We start from the raw sequence: 15,288 nt of genomic DNA on the forward strand, positions 1-15,288 counted from the left end.
GATTCATCACAATAAAAATCTTTGGCAGAACTTTCCTCATTTCGACATCATCTATTAATTGTACCAGTTCCTCCTCGTTTAAATCTATTTTCCCATCAATTAATTTAGTAATTTTCAACCATATCGCAAAAGCCCTCTAAGTGGCCATTACTATAACAGTAAATTTTTTTACATAAAAAAGCATTACATATTGTATGTAACTCATCAGAAAATAAAGTGCTCAGCTTGAGATTAACACACTTGTGATTTTTAATGCGCCTTCCTGGCAGAAAACGAAGACAATTGAAATTGTTTTCATTTACTATAAACAATTGACATACATGCATGCTGAAGGGTATTTTCCCCTAATATAAATTCGCTGTTTATAGCTACATGCGCAATAAGGGTAGACGCAACTTTAATGAAGATAAAATTTGATTTTTAAGTCGTGCAGTGAAAAATATATATGAAAAGATAAAGGGTTACTACAATTTTCAGACCATGTTGTATCGAAACCGCATTGAACAAGGGTTAGTACAATTTGTAGACCACGTTGTATAAGTACTGCATTATACGAGGGTTACCTGTACTATAAAGTATGAACAAAGTAAAAATGTGGAAATTTGTGAAGTTTATGCCTCTGCCACACTAAAATGGACCAGAGTCTCCTGGTGAAAGACTGACAAAGACTCATCAAAATAAAGAGTATAGAAGAATTCATCAAGTAATAAAATTAAAAGAAATAAAGCCTACCTGGGTTCCCACTGACCACAAGAACCAACCAACATATGAAGGATGCCTGAAAATGGAATATATACCATGTGTAACCAACACATGTCCTTCTTCTCTATGGCTTTGAATAATATGATTGAAATTAGTTCCAGCAGTAAGCATTGCTAGTTTTCTGGCTATTTCACCAGCTAAACAGAGAAAGAGTCCTAGAGTGCTCAGCCACCATATCTGTTTCAACTCTGCAGAATAAAAAATTTATATTGAATAATAAATAAAATAAACAGTAATTAATATGATTATTCCTAGAGGGAGGTAGCACCATTGCAAGTTTTTATGAATTAGACTTAATTTGTCATTTTTTTTTTTTAAGTTTATATTATTTTTTTATTACAGAAAACTTATGATTCCTCAGGGTCACGGAAAAGGATAAAAAAGTTAATCTTGATGTATTCCTAAAGGTACATAAAAATGAGTGTGTGTGTAATATGCTATGTGAATACAACTTTTTCATATTTTGGTCAGACTGCCTGTACAGAAAAGAGGACTGATGATGGAAGTTTTTCCACTTGGTTATACTATAAATTAAAGATACCAAGAAATTATTCAATACAACCCACTTCTCAAGTGTCAGAATTAGCTCAGTATAGTGATGAAACTAGACAGTTCTTTGGAATGACACCAAGTTAATTCATACAAGCAGTTTAAAGTAAATTGAAGAGGTTTATTATTATTATTATTACCCAAGACCTCATGGAGTCAAAGACTCATCTGGGAGGTCCTTTTATCACACACCTCATCATACTGTGTCTTAAACACACTCAAACTCCTTGCAGACACCACAATCTCAGGCAAGGCATTCCAATCATTCACAACTCTGCACGAAAAAAACCTTTCCCCCCTCACTCCCCTACTCACACCCTCTTTATACAGTTTCTAGGGATGACCTCTGGTTCTCCCCTGATCTCCCACTATTCTCAACTTGTAGGTCTCTATCATATCTCCCCTCTTCCTTCTCTCTACCAGACTCTGCAAATTACATCTTCTCAATCTTTCCTCATACTCAACATTCCAGAGGTCAGAAACTACCTTAGTCAGTCGCCTTTGGACCCTTTCCAACATCCCTTCATCCTTCTGAAAACCCAGTGACCAAATCTGGGCACAATAGTCCATGTGTGGCTTAATCAAAGCCTTATACAATGGAACAAGAATCTCCCTACTTCTACGCGTCAGTGTCCTCCGCATCATTCCCAGAAGTCTTTGTGTTGTCTTCACAATTTTGACGATGTGTCTCCTAAATTTTAGATCCTTATCCACTATCACCCCCCCCCAGATCACTAATTTCCTCTACCTCCAACAATATATTCTCACCAAGCATAAATTCTGCATCCCATCTTTGTTTTCCAAATTTTTAAAACCTTACATTTTGCAACATTGAACTCACATCCCCATTTGCTTTCCCAATCATTCAATTTATTCGAGTCTTCTTGCAAGGCCACAACATCTTCACTACTCTTTATGGTTCATCCCAACTTTGCATCATCTGCAAACAACTGAATATCTCCATCCAAATCTTCGCCAATATCATTAATATACAAGTTAAATAGTAATGGCCCTAAAACAGACCCCTGAGGCACTCCACTAGTGACTTTCCTTTTCCTGGATATCGCACCCCCATACACAACTTGTTGATACCTATCAGGCAGCCAGTCTCCAATCCAATGCACTAATCTAATATCCAACCCCATCTGCTCTAGTTCTGTTAAATCCTTCCCTCCTTCCCCAGCCAATTATTATATGGAGGATTTTGAAAAACATGCTCTTGATACAGCTACTCTCAAACCATCTATCTGGCTATGATACATTGATGTGTTCTATATTTGGCCCCACATTGCTCAGACATATTCAACTCCTTCCTCTTACATCTCAACAGACAGCACACCAGAATCCAGTTCACTATAGAAAAAGAAAATAATAGCCTGCCTTTTATAGATACTTTGGCACTCTTTTCTTCTTAGTTTACAGGAAATCTGCCCATACAGATAGATACATACACAAAGTTCTCTCCCCCCCCCACTAACAATATGGTGTTATCAAAACCCTTGTTAATAGAACCTCCAATCCCTGTTCTACCAAGGCTGAACTTTCCTTTATTTGCCAAACCCATGTCCAATGGCTACAATGTCAAAAAATCAACAAATTGATTGTTCCTCCCATTCCTCTCAACAAGCTGACCATAATGCTATCATTGTTCCATTGTTCCTTTTATCCAGGGCATAATGAAAAAATAGCCAAAATTCTAAAAACATACGATCTCCACATTGCATTCAAACCTTATCTGAAACTGGCTGTCCTCATCTGCTCTGCCAAGGATCCTCTACCTCATCTCAATATTTCAGGCATTTATAAAGTTTCTTGTTCCTGCAACTTATATTATGGTCAAACTGGGAGTTCTGCTAACATCTGCCTAGATGAATATAAAAAATACATCTGTCACCATAAGAATGGTCAGTCAAGAGTTGCTGACCATGCCTTGGATACCTTGTATAGAATCAAATGGAAAAATAATTACTATACTTCACAAAAAATTACAAATTTGATAATTTTCTTAGAATCACCAGATTTAAAAAAATCAACCTAATCTTAATAAATATGGTTGCATTAAACTTCCCAAGATTTGGGAAAATTAGGCCTCCTGCCCAACACAGCTAAGGCTAGCCAACAGGCACCCAGAGAGGACACCCCTCATAGGACTTTAGGCTTTCAGACATTGTTTTGTGCAAATTTGTGCATGTTTTTCTGACTTTTTTCCCTGATGATGTTTCAGTGACAATGAAATACAGGATTAATTAAATGTGTTTAATTATTTATGTGCTGTATTTATTTATTACATTAAACCTACAAATGAGTTCAAACTAGCATGTAAGTCTAAATAGTCGAGTAGCTGAATTCATTAAATATGGTGGTAATAAATTAACATAAATATATAAACTGGTAAATTTAATATGGGAAAATGAAGATATACTTCAGGATGGAAGAATCATTAATAATACCAATATCTATCTATCTACCCTTTTTTTAATACCCTATATATATATATATATATAAAATGATAAGCCTTTTTATGTCACGTTTTTTGAAACTCAGGGCTACCCTGAGTGTCGAGTCTTCAAAATTCGAGTCATCAGAATTCAAGGAGAACTGGCCTTGTGTGTTATGATTCAACAAGCTGTTTCTGACTCCTGGCGACTCCACGAACATACACTCTCCATTCCGATCTGTCCCTGACCATGTCTTTCAGAACCTCCAAGAGCATTCCAGTTGCTTCTTTAACTCCATCCACACATCTAATTCTTGGTCTTCTTCTTCTCCTGCTTTCATCAACTTTAGCAAGCATCATCATCTTCTCCAGACCAAAGAAAAATTCGAGTCATCAGAATTCAAGGAGAACCGGCCTACCAGTCCGGAACATGGGGGGTGGGCATCCTTGGTGCAGGGGTAGCCCCCCCAGTATATATATATATATATATATATATATATATATATATATATATATATATAAAGGAAACAAAAAAATTAATGAAAATTATGGAGGGATATTACAATCCTGTCAGCAGTCTACAAAATTTTATCTAATATTTTGCAAAGAAGAATCTTACAAGTTGAAGAAAATATATCAAATATCAAGGGATTTCAAAGAAATAGGTCCACAGCTGACTGGATTTTTACACTAAGTCAAATACTAGATACAAAATGGACATATAATCAGTAGGTCTAGATTTAATTATAGATTTTAGAAAAGCATATAAGAGCATTCGTAGAGAAGATTACATAAAAAGCTTGCTTATATATTCTTATGTTCAGAGAAGGTCTTTGGGGCATATTAGTGAACTCTGAATACCTCAAAAGATAAAAAAACAATCAAAATTTGCACGAGTGACAGCCATAGTATTGGCAAATGGAATTAGATCTGAACCTTTTGTTATTAAGATGGGATTGATGCAAGAAGATGTCCTTTTGTCCATCCTCTTTAAACTTAGCTTTAAAGAAAAAAAAATGTATTCGAGAAATTTTAAAAGATAACTCAAGCAGAACAGTGATATTAGAATATGCAGATGATACATGCCTAGTTGGAGAAAATGATGAAGATATTACAATAACATTCAGAAAACTTAAAACTTCTGCTGAAAAACTAGGATTACAAATCAACCCAGACAAAGCAATAAAAGTCTGTACAAACAAGCAAGGAATAAATTATCAGTTTGCCACTGATAAACTGAACTTTAAAAACACTACTTCCTTCAAATATCTTGGAAAATTGATTACTCAAGATAATAAAATTAGCACAGAAATACAAGCTATAATACATGCCTCCAACAGATCTTATTCACTATATCATTTACTATCTTCCAAAAATTCTATTAAGCAGAGTTAAAATAGAAATATACAAGGCAATTATTAGCCCTATTTTATATGGAGCAAAAACCAGAAGCATAACAGACCAAGATGCAAAAGTTTTGCAGATCTATGAAAATAAAATTCTCAGAAAAATCTTTGGATCTGTAAGAGAATAACAACAGGTGAATGAAAAAAAAAAAAAAAAAAAAAAAAAAAAAAAAAAAAAAAAAGAAGACAATCAAGAACTATATGAACTCTATAGATCCCCACTTCCAACTGATGACAATCAGAGCTCGCAGAATGAGATGGCCAGGTTATGTAGAAAGAATGGGTGAGGAGAGACTGCCTAAACAAGGTGAGACCTGAAGGAAAGCAGTCTAGAGAAAGACCAAGAGGATGATGCTTGTAGCAAAAGAACTTTAGAGGTTCATTCTTCTTCTTTAGATTGCTGATTTAATGCGAACTACATACTGTCGTGTCGCCTTTTTCTTATCACAACTATTTTCAACCTTTGTGTTAATCTCCATTATACACTCGATCGGGAATCACGTGGTACCTCCGAGGGACAATGGAATTTCCTCGAGATCGAGGCAGTACCAGAGTATCAGAGTGTCTGAGATTTACCTCTCGTAAAACGCCAAGAAATTTGTTTCGCTGAGGCACTTAGCGCTATTAGATTATTGATATTAACAACCAAGAGGTAATCTCAGGACAGTACTTAATGATACCTATCAACTCTGCAGACGTGGCCAAAATTTATCCTTTTCTAATATCAAGCATAGGCTCGTAATATTTTCTAAGAGGTGCATCGGATTCCAGAAATCACAGAAAGTCTTTGTTAGAATCAAAAGCAAGGTTTATTATATCTCAAAAGTTGATACACTTAATAACATTAGTTTAAATCCTATCTTAAGGGAGTTCCAGACAAAGCATAAAATATTCAAACACTACTGTTACACTTATAACATATTAAGCAGTAGTGTTAAATTGTGAATGAAGCTATGTTATGTAATTTATTTTTTTTCATTCACATTTAACATTGCTTATTAAATATTAATCATGACTTATATAAAATTATTTATTATTCCTTAATTAGGAATTACTAATTGAATATTTATTCAAAACCTAACCTATTATTAGTTTATAAAATAATAATATGTTTGGAATTTTGTATAACTAAAAATATGTGATGTAACGTAAAATGTTATTTTATATTTAACTGTATACGTAATCAAAAAGTTGAAGAAGTAGCTTAAATATTATATGGTTCTTATTTGTGAAATATTTAATGTTATGTAATCACTCATGTAGCAGTAATATAGCATACATTACATTAGCGAAATGTTTACGCTTAGTCTATTGTCATGGAGACGCACGCGTAAACAACCACGAGTGAAGAGAGCGTGGCGTTCGAACGTAAGGTGGGAGTGAAGGTCATAGATAGACATAGAGAGAAAAAGCAGAAAGAGAAGGAAGGTCATAGATAAGACAGGGAGGGAGAAGAATTATTATTAAGGAGTGAGGAGAGAGTTTTGCGGAACCAAGATTATAAAATCCTGAGGGCAGAAATTTATGAGTTTAGTGTTCGGAAGTGAACCTATAAGTAGTGAATCATAAAGTTTAATATTATAAGTGAAATCGGCTGTTGTAATGAAGAAAGGTTAATGCCGTAATCAGATAAAAGGAAACTGGACAGTCAATGCGAGAATTCTGATTAGTTCCAGTCAATCTGGATTACGAATAAATTCTATGTTGCCCTAGGAAAAGATTATATTGATTACTTGGAGAAAAGTGAACAAGAGAAGATATCAGTACCTAATTACTGTTGTTTGGAATAGTGAAGTGCGACTAACAGTAGTACAGTTAAAACTGTGGTGATTTTTGTTATGTGTGTTCCGCTAACGTTAATTAAGTTAATTCATAAATGCTCTCTCAATAATTTGATGTATTGAAGAATTTGTCTGGTAAGAGTAGTTGTATAAGTTTCTCTATTCTAGCATTAACTGTATTATATCTCCGATGCTCAAGGTTCGGGAATATATTTGCTTGGAATATAGCTTACGTAGTTTATTGCCTGCTGTGAATATAAACATTGAGCTGATAGATTTGTGAAGATTGAATAAAATGTGAAATTGTTATATTAACCTGAGATAAGAAGATTTGTGTTTTTTGAGACTGTGAATAGTATATGAAAGTTAGAACATTGAATTAGCATCAGTGACCTAAGAAGATGTGTTAAGTTAATTGTATAGTTCCATTTTAAAATAGAGTTCTTGTATTTGTTGACCATATCATATATTAAATGTTTTATTTTGTTCATCTAAATATTGTGTTTGCCTGAATTCCTTATTATTGCACCGTTCATAAATGTTCGAATCTTGCGGGAACCCCAAGTAAAAATGATAATAGATGATTCGGCCTAATGAGATGACTGTTAACTTAATTTAGAACTGATCCTACTATTTATATAGACTAATCTAAGAATAGGGTGGCGCAGTATAAATATAAATTTCCCTACTTTTGGATCGGTGATCATTTCGTAATTAGTTGTATTATTCATAAAAGTGACTTGAAACTAGATAGAATTAGAACACGACAGGAAAGGGTCGTCACGACAAATAAAATAAAGTAAGAATAATCCTCAGGGCAGAAATTTATGAGTATAATGTTCGGAAGTGATTAAAAGTGATTAAAAGCCATTTGTCGTGACGACTTTTTTCTGTCGTGTTCTAAATCCATCTTGTTTCAAGTCACTTTTATAATTAAAAGAACTAATTGCGAAATGATCACCAATCCAAAAGTAAGGAAATTTATATTTATACTGCGCCACCTTATTCTTAGATTAGTCTATATAAATAGTAGGATCAGTTCTAAATTAAGTTAACAGTCATCTCATTAGGCCGAATCATCTATTATCATTTTTACTTGGGGTTCCCGCAAGATTCGAATATTTATGAACGGTGCAATAATAAGGAATTCAGGCAAACACAATATTTAGATCAACAAAATAAAACATTTAATATATGATATGGTTAACAAATACAAGAACTCTCTTTTAAAATGGAACTATACAATTAACTTAACACTTCTTCTTAGGTCACTGATGCTAATTCAATGTTCTAACTTTCATATACTATTCACAGTCTCAAAAACAGAAATCTTCTTATCTCAAGTTAATATAACAATTTCACATCTTATTCAGTCTTCACAAATCTATCAGCTCAATGTTTATATTCACAGCAGGCAATAAAATTTGTGTTCATAAATATTCGAATCTTGCGGGAACCCCAAGTAAAAATGATAATAAATAATTCTACGACATTAACCTTTCTTCATAACGACAGCAGATTACGCTTATAACATTAAACTTTATGTTTCACTACTTATAGGTTCACTTCCGAACACTATACTCATAAATTTCTGCCCTCAGGATTTTATAATCTTGGTTCTGCAAAACTCTCTCCTCACTCGCTTAATAATAATTCTTCTCCCCTCCCTGTCTTATCTATGACCTTCCTTCTCTTACTGCTTTCTCTATATTCTATATGACCTTCACTCCCACCTTACGTTCGAACGCCACGCTCTCTTCACTCGTGGTTGTTTACGCGTGCGTCTCCATGACAACAGACTAAACGTAAACATTTCGCTAATGTAATGTATGCTCTGTTACTACTACATTTGTGATTACATAACATTAAATATTTTACAAATAAGAACAACATAATATTTAAGCTACTTCATCAACCTTTCGATTACGTATACAGTTAAATATAAAATAACACTTTACGTTACATCATATATATTTGGTTATACAGAATTCTATACATTTTATTATTTCATAAATTAATAGTAGATCAGGTTTTAATTAAATATTTAATTAGTAATTCTCAATTAAGGACTAATAAATAATTTTATATAAGTCATGATTAATATTTAATAAGCAATGTTAAATGTGAATGAAAAAAAAATAAATTACATAACATAGCTTCATTCACAATTTAACATAGGCTCACCCTTTCTTTGAAAACTTTTTATTATAAGAAAAATTTTTCTTTTTACACTAGGCTCCTTTAAAAAAAACTGGATTACATATTTCCTTTTCGATTTCTCAAGTAATACCAAGCTTTACTGAAGCTTGGTTCCTTATTATGTTTTGTGCCTTTATTCTCTTTCACCTTATCAATTCTCTTATTACTATTATTATCACCTTCTGCATGTCTTTCAAGTTTGTAGTATAGGATTCTCTTCTTTGAATTAATTTCACGTTCTCCATTATTAGAATTAAATCTTTGTTGTCTCACAACCTGGCGGTTTGTTCTACGATATAGATTAGACATTTTACCAAAATTGACTTCAACCTTTAGTTTACTATCAGTGGTAAGAGTAGTTGTATAAGTTTCTCTATTCTAGCATTAACTGTAATATACCTCCGATGCTCAAGGTCCGGGAATATATTTGCTTGGAATATAGCTTACGTAGTTTATTGCCTACTGTGAATATAAACATTGAGCTGATAGATTTGTGAAGACTGAATAAGTGTGAAATTGTTATATTAACTTGAGATAAGAAGATTTGTGTTTTTGAGACTGTGAATAGAATATGAAAGTTAGAACATTGAATTAGCATCAGTGACCTAAGAAGATGTGTTAAGTTAATTGTATAGTTCCATTTTAAAATAGAGTTCTTGTATTTGTTGACCATATCATATATTAAATGTTTTATTTTGTTGATCTAAATATTGTGTTTGCCTGAATTCGTTATTATTGCACCGTTCATAAATATTCGAATCTTGCGGGAACCCCAAGTAAAAATGATAATAGATAATTCGGCCTAATGAGATGACTGCTAACTTAATTTAGAACTGATCCTACTATTTATATAGACTAATCTAAGAATAGGGTGGCGCAGTATAAATATAAATTTCCCTACTTTTGGATCGGTGATCATTTCGTAATTAGTTGTATTATTCATAAAAGTGACTTGAAACTAGATAGATTTAGAACACGACAGAAAGGAGTCGTCACGACAAATGGCGCAGTCGGCAGGATGTGATTTAATAGGTAGGAATTAAATTTAACAACTATAAGATAAGAAATTGAATTTAAGTTTAGTGATAATAATCGTAGAATTACTCCCTGAAATTTTAGAAAGTGAAATAATTAAATCACAGTGAACTGGTTATAATTTGGACTCAGGCAAAGATAAAAGTTTATTTTAAAGTAGAAAGATTATTGTATTTATTGAGATAGTAATTTATTAATCATTATGGCTGTCACATCAAACTCTGAAATGAATGACAGTGAATTCTTTCGTACGGTAAACCCGCAACAGGTTTTTCCCCAATACTCAGGTGAAGAATCAGATGATGTACTATTTTTCTTTACCTATGTTGAAAAACTTAGAGAAATTGCAGGTTGGACTGATTTTCAATTGCTAGTTCTGATTAGAAGTAAATTGGTAGGTAAAGCAAAAACATTTTTGCATTCTTCTCCAATACTTCGAGAAACTTTTGAGTATTCCAAATTTAAAGACACCTTATTGTCTCAATTTTGTAAACTTAGAAGTGTAGGTCCTAACTTGTGGAAATTGCAGAAAATTGTTCAAAAGGATAAAGAGACTGTTACTGATTTTCACAATCGGTTATTAACATTGGCCAACAGTTTGAATGTTACTGGTGAAGATAAACCTCACTTAGATTGGGCTGTGTTCCAACAATTTAGACAAGGTGTTAGGCAAGAATTAAGAGAAACAGCCTACAAGAAGAAAATTTCTACTTTAGAAGAGTGTCTCAAAAGTGTTAAGGAAAAAGAACAAATACTAGGTGACCTTTATCCCTCAACCAATGCAAGTCTTGTGAATGTCGTGAATAAAACTGATAGTTCATTCAACCAATCAGAAATAGAAAGGAGAAGTAAAGTTGAAAAGGGAAAAGCAAAGAATACTGGAGAAAATTCAAGTAGTGTAAACTACGTGACAGAGAGTAAAGAGCAATTGGACAGAAAACTGATGACAGAAGTAAAAACTTTAATTCACCAGGAAGTGAATAAGTTAAATCAACCAATAATGGATAGTCTTAATGAAGTTGTGAGACAGTTATCAGCTATTACTTTGAGATCTCAAGAAAATCAAGACCCCACTACAAATAAAATTAATGAGATGGTCAAACATGAATTTGAAAAACAAAGTCAACCTATTTTAAGTACTTTAGATAAAGTGATGCGAGGATTAAATGATGTCAGACAACAAATGTCTGCTATTCCTCAATCCAAGACAGAGATAAAGCAAGGAAATCCTCTTAGGTGTTATAATTGCAACAAAGTTGGACATTATGCTGGGAACTGTTTCCATAACAAGGAAAACTACTACAACAACAGATGGAACTCAAAATGTGGATATGTGAACCACAGGAGAAATAAGAGAATTCAGAATTATCAAACATCTAATGAGAGAATGATGAGAATTAGAGGTGATATCCTGGGCTCCAAATGTGACATCTTATTGGATACAGGATGCAATGCCTCTACCATCAGGATGGATTATTTCCTAACATTGAAGAACAAACTGTGGAAGAGCACTGCCAAGCTGAGACAACCTGTAAAGATTACTTCTCTCTCAGACTCAAACTTTGTGGCATATGAAAAGCTTCGAGCAAGAATATACCTACCAGAATTTGGACTGTACGTGTGGCAAGACCTACTTGTTGTCCCCACTACTTCCAATCTAGATTCTCACATTATCTTGGGAACAAACTTCCTAGCAAGATATCAATTTTCTTGTGACTTTTCTAAGAAGGAAATAACCCTGATGAACAAAAGGAGATATATCAGAAGAAATGAAATTCATGATTGTGATAAGACTAGGTATCAAACAAAACAATTTAGATTGCCACTTGAATCAGGACCATCCACTGAAGAAAAATCAGCTGTGAATCAATCATCTAATAGAGATAGTGGTGATAACTCTTATGTACATATTCAATCTGATACTCCTCTTCTTACTGATGAACAAAAAGTAGTAGTGACAAAGCCCAAATCAGAACTTACCACTGATAGTAAACTAAAGGTTGAAGTCAATTTCGGGTTCCTAAAGTAAGAATTATATTAACACTCTCTAATGCATTAGAGAAGTATTATTATCACAGTCAATCTAAAACTCCGTAGCTCTGTCAGACTACACAAGATAACATTACATTCATATCTTTCATAATCTCTTTATAATTTATCAATTCTTTACGCTAAACATATCCTTAACTTCATTCAACATAATAGCGAACTTTAACATAGCGACAGACAGTAAAATCAAATTCAATAGCTTTCTAAAGTGATAGCAACACAATCTTATTCCATATCATTAATGTTCCTTTTCCATAACATATTAACATGGCACAAATCTTTCATTCATTTTCAGTGAAACACAAATAAAGTCTACTTATCTTCCCTTTTCGGTTCTTTATTGCATCATAGGTTCACAGGAAACTGACCTTCTGTGGACAGCCGGACTTGCTTTTTCTGCGGAGAATATGGCCACCGAGACCCGCAACTGCCTTAATCGGAATCTCCGATACAGAGGCACCGCCACCCTACGCCAACACGAGAGACGAACACACAGGAGATCCAGGAACAAAAGGCCTTGTTTTAGGGTCGCATGACCCTTATATTTCCCTCTTTTCTTCTCGGCATTTCTTGCCCTTTTCAATGTCCAGCCAACTCTCACCTGCTATTACGTCACAGTGTCCATCCTCTCCCCTGCTATCGCATGTATGCTGACGTCACATTGTTTGTATGGGGCAAGCTGCTCCCTCGCATACGACTCTGTGACCTTTGGACTTCACCCCCCTCCCCCCAACTGTTGAATTTGTGCTTACATTCTATAATTCTTTTATATATGTTATTTTATAATGCTCTGCTAATGTTTTACACTTTCAATATTAAATTAACCATATTCGTGAATGGCACAAAATATATACTTATTTACCCTTTCATAACAGAACATGCTTGATATATATATATATACACATATATTCATATTACTTATTTTACGCTGAGAGGCAATTTACTGTATTTATCTCCCTTTTTTGTTTGGAAACACATGTTAGATTGTGATAAGATAGGAGTTCATAAAATTCCACTCTATCACAATCCAACAATACCAAATAATTCTCATCGTCCTCCTAACACCCTGGACCTTTCCTTAACTGGCTCTCCCTCCAAACATAAAACTGATAATAGCTCTCCTCTTGGTAACACTGATCATAACCTTCATGTTTCTTTTTTCTACAGATCATACTTCTCCCAACTAATCTCAGCCTCATACCCTATGGCACTAAAACGGTCCCAAATGGGATGATCTTCGGAATTTCTATGCCACTTTTCTGAGGTCTGTTTTCACTCTCCTGATCAATGTACTTGTTCCAATAAAATAACTGAAATCACTCTTGCCAGGACAAGAATCTTTTATTCCCCATTTCACTCAATCTCTATCTGAGCTTTGGTTTTCCAAATGTGGCAAAGCAGTCCAAAATAAAAATGCAACATATACTCAATGGTTCAAGATAAAACCCTCATATTCCAGTTCAACTTGAACCACAGTCTGTGAAAAAAAAAAAAACTAGCAAACTTCATAAGGGCCAATGCTGAAATGGTAGGCTAGCCTTATTGTAGTCCATTTCCAAGGCTACTGGGCAAAACTTTTACCCTGCAATTCCACCTCTGTCACAACATCTAAATATAAAGCAGATCTCCTTGGCATGAGTGTGCTCTTCTAACTCTTGACAATCAAGACATATCTCCTCAACTATTCCACCAATCATCCTCAGTACTCCTCTCCTGATCTTTCAACAGATCACTAGAAAATACTCAGCCTTGATGATATTATAAGTCCTTTGGCCCAGATGAGCAGCTTCTAATCAACATCCACATACATTTAGTTCCAGACTCAAACCAACTTCTCATCTTTCTTCATTCCATATACTTCTGTTCTTTGGAAGAGTCTTCTCCATACCATTTTCTCCAATAAATACAACTCCAGTCTTCAAAGAACACAATAACAATCCCCCCCCCCACCTCCGATCACTTGTCCAATACACCATTGTTCTGTTATAGGTCTGGAGACCTCTGATGTATGATGTTGACAAAGAAAAAACATGCTTATTGAGCACTTGAAGCAATGCTGCCATGCCCTACAGCAGCGCTTCCCAAACTGTGGGCATTATTTCACCATTATTTCATTATTTTACCCCCCCTAACAAAACCTATGGCCCCCCCCCTAGGGGCCATAGGTTTTGTTAGGGGGGGTGAAATAATGAAAACAAATTTAAAATGTTTCAAGACTAAGTAGATTTTTTTATCTTAAAAGAAATGTATTTAATTTTTATTATTTAATATTTCTTTTTTGCTTTTTTTATATTTTAAAGGTAAAACACACACACATTGGTGCGGGATAACAAATTTTGCTTCCTGCGTATTTCGGCGCTTAATGAATATTAGTAAATATATGCTTATTTATATAAGTTTCATTTCAAAGCAGAAATCTAAGAATTGCTGTTTCAAATATTTCATCTGATATTGACTTTTTTTTGTGTAGCAGTATTGAAACACATCCATCACATTAAATTGTTATTCAACTTCTTTCATATTTTTAATTCTTTCTTTATTACTAATCGCTTTACGTTTCATGTGCTTGTACTGCAAATGTACAATAACAATATATCTACCCTATATACATAAAATGATAAGCCTTTTATGTAATGTTTTTGTGTCAAGTTATTTGAAACGTTTTGAAACTCAGGGGCAACCCTGAGTGTCGAGTCTTCAAAATTTAAGTCATCAGAATTCAAGGAGAACCGGCCCACCAGTCCGGAACATGGGGGGGGGAGACGTAGGTGCCAGAGCCCCCTAGCCTATCTATATAAAAATATGAGATAATGTGCCATGTCAAATGTGTATGTAAGATGCTAAAAATGTAATATTTGCATTTGATTTCTGCAATATGCACTGTGTATGTTATGTATTGAATATAAATACAATAAATGCAATAAAATGATTATTCAGGTCTACTAAATAAATAGCACACATTTACTAGCTGAGTGGGAAGCAAATAATCCTACTGCTGCTTGCTCTGCCAGAGTGTGCCAGGAGATAGTCCAAGTATTAGGGAACTGCTGAGGCCCATGCAGTGCATTGG

At 34.1% G+C, this 15,288-nt stretch overlaps 1 protein-coding gene across 1 annotated transcript in view; it reads right to left on the reverse strand.

Annotated features, from left to right (window-relative positions):
* Positions 1-15,288, reverse strand: part of Icmt (isoprenylcysteine carboxylmethyltransferase ste14) — a 67,894-nt gene that overhangs the window by 25,662 nt on the left and 26,944 nt on the right. The window contains exon 3 of the mRNA XM_090391460.1: positions 733-950. Coding sequence (XP_090247586.1) covers positions 733-950 — 218 coding nt within the window. The remainder of the gene's footprint in view (positions 1-732; positions 951-15,288) is intronic.

Source organism: Typopeltis vanoorti, chromosome 4, assembly GCF_054136105.1.
Source record: "Typopeltis vanoorti isolate ZY-2024b chromosome 4, IOZ_Tvanoo_1.0, whole genome shotgun sequence".
NCBI classification, from domain to species: domain Eukaryota; kingdom Metazoa; phylum Arthropoda; class Arachnida; order Uropygi; family Thelyphonidae; genus Typopeltis; species Typopeltis vanoorti.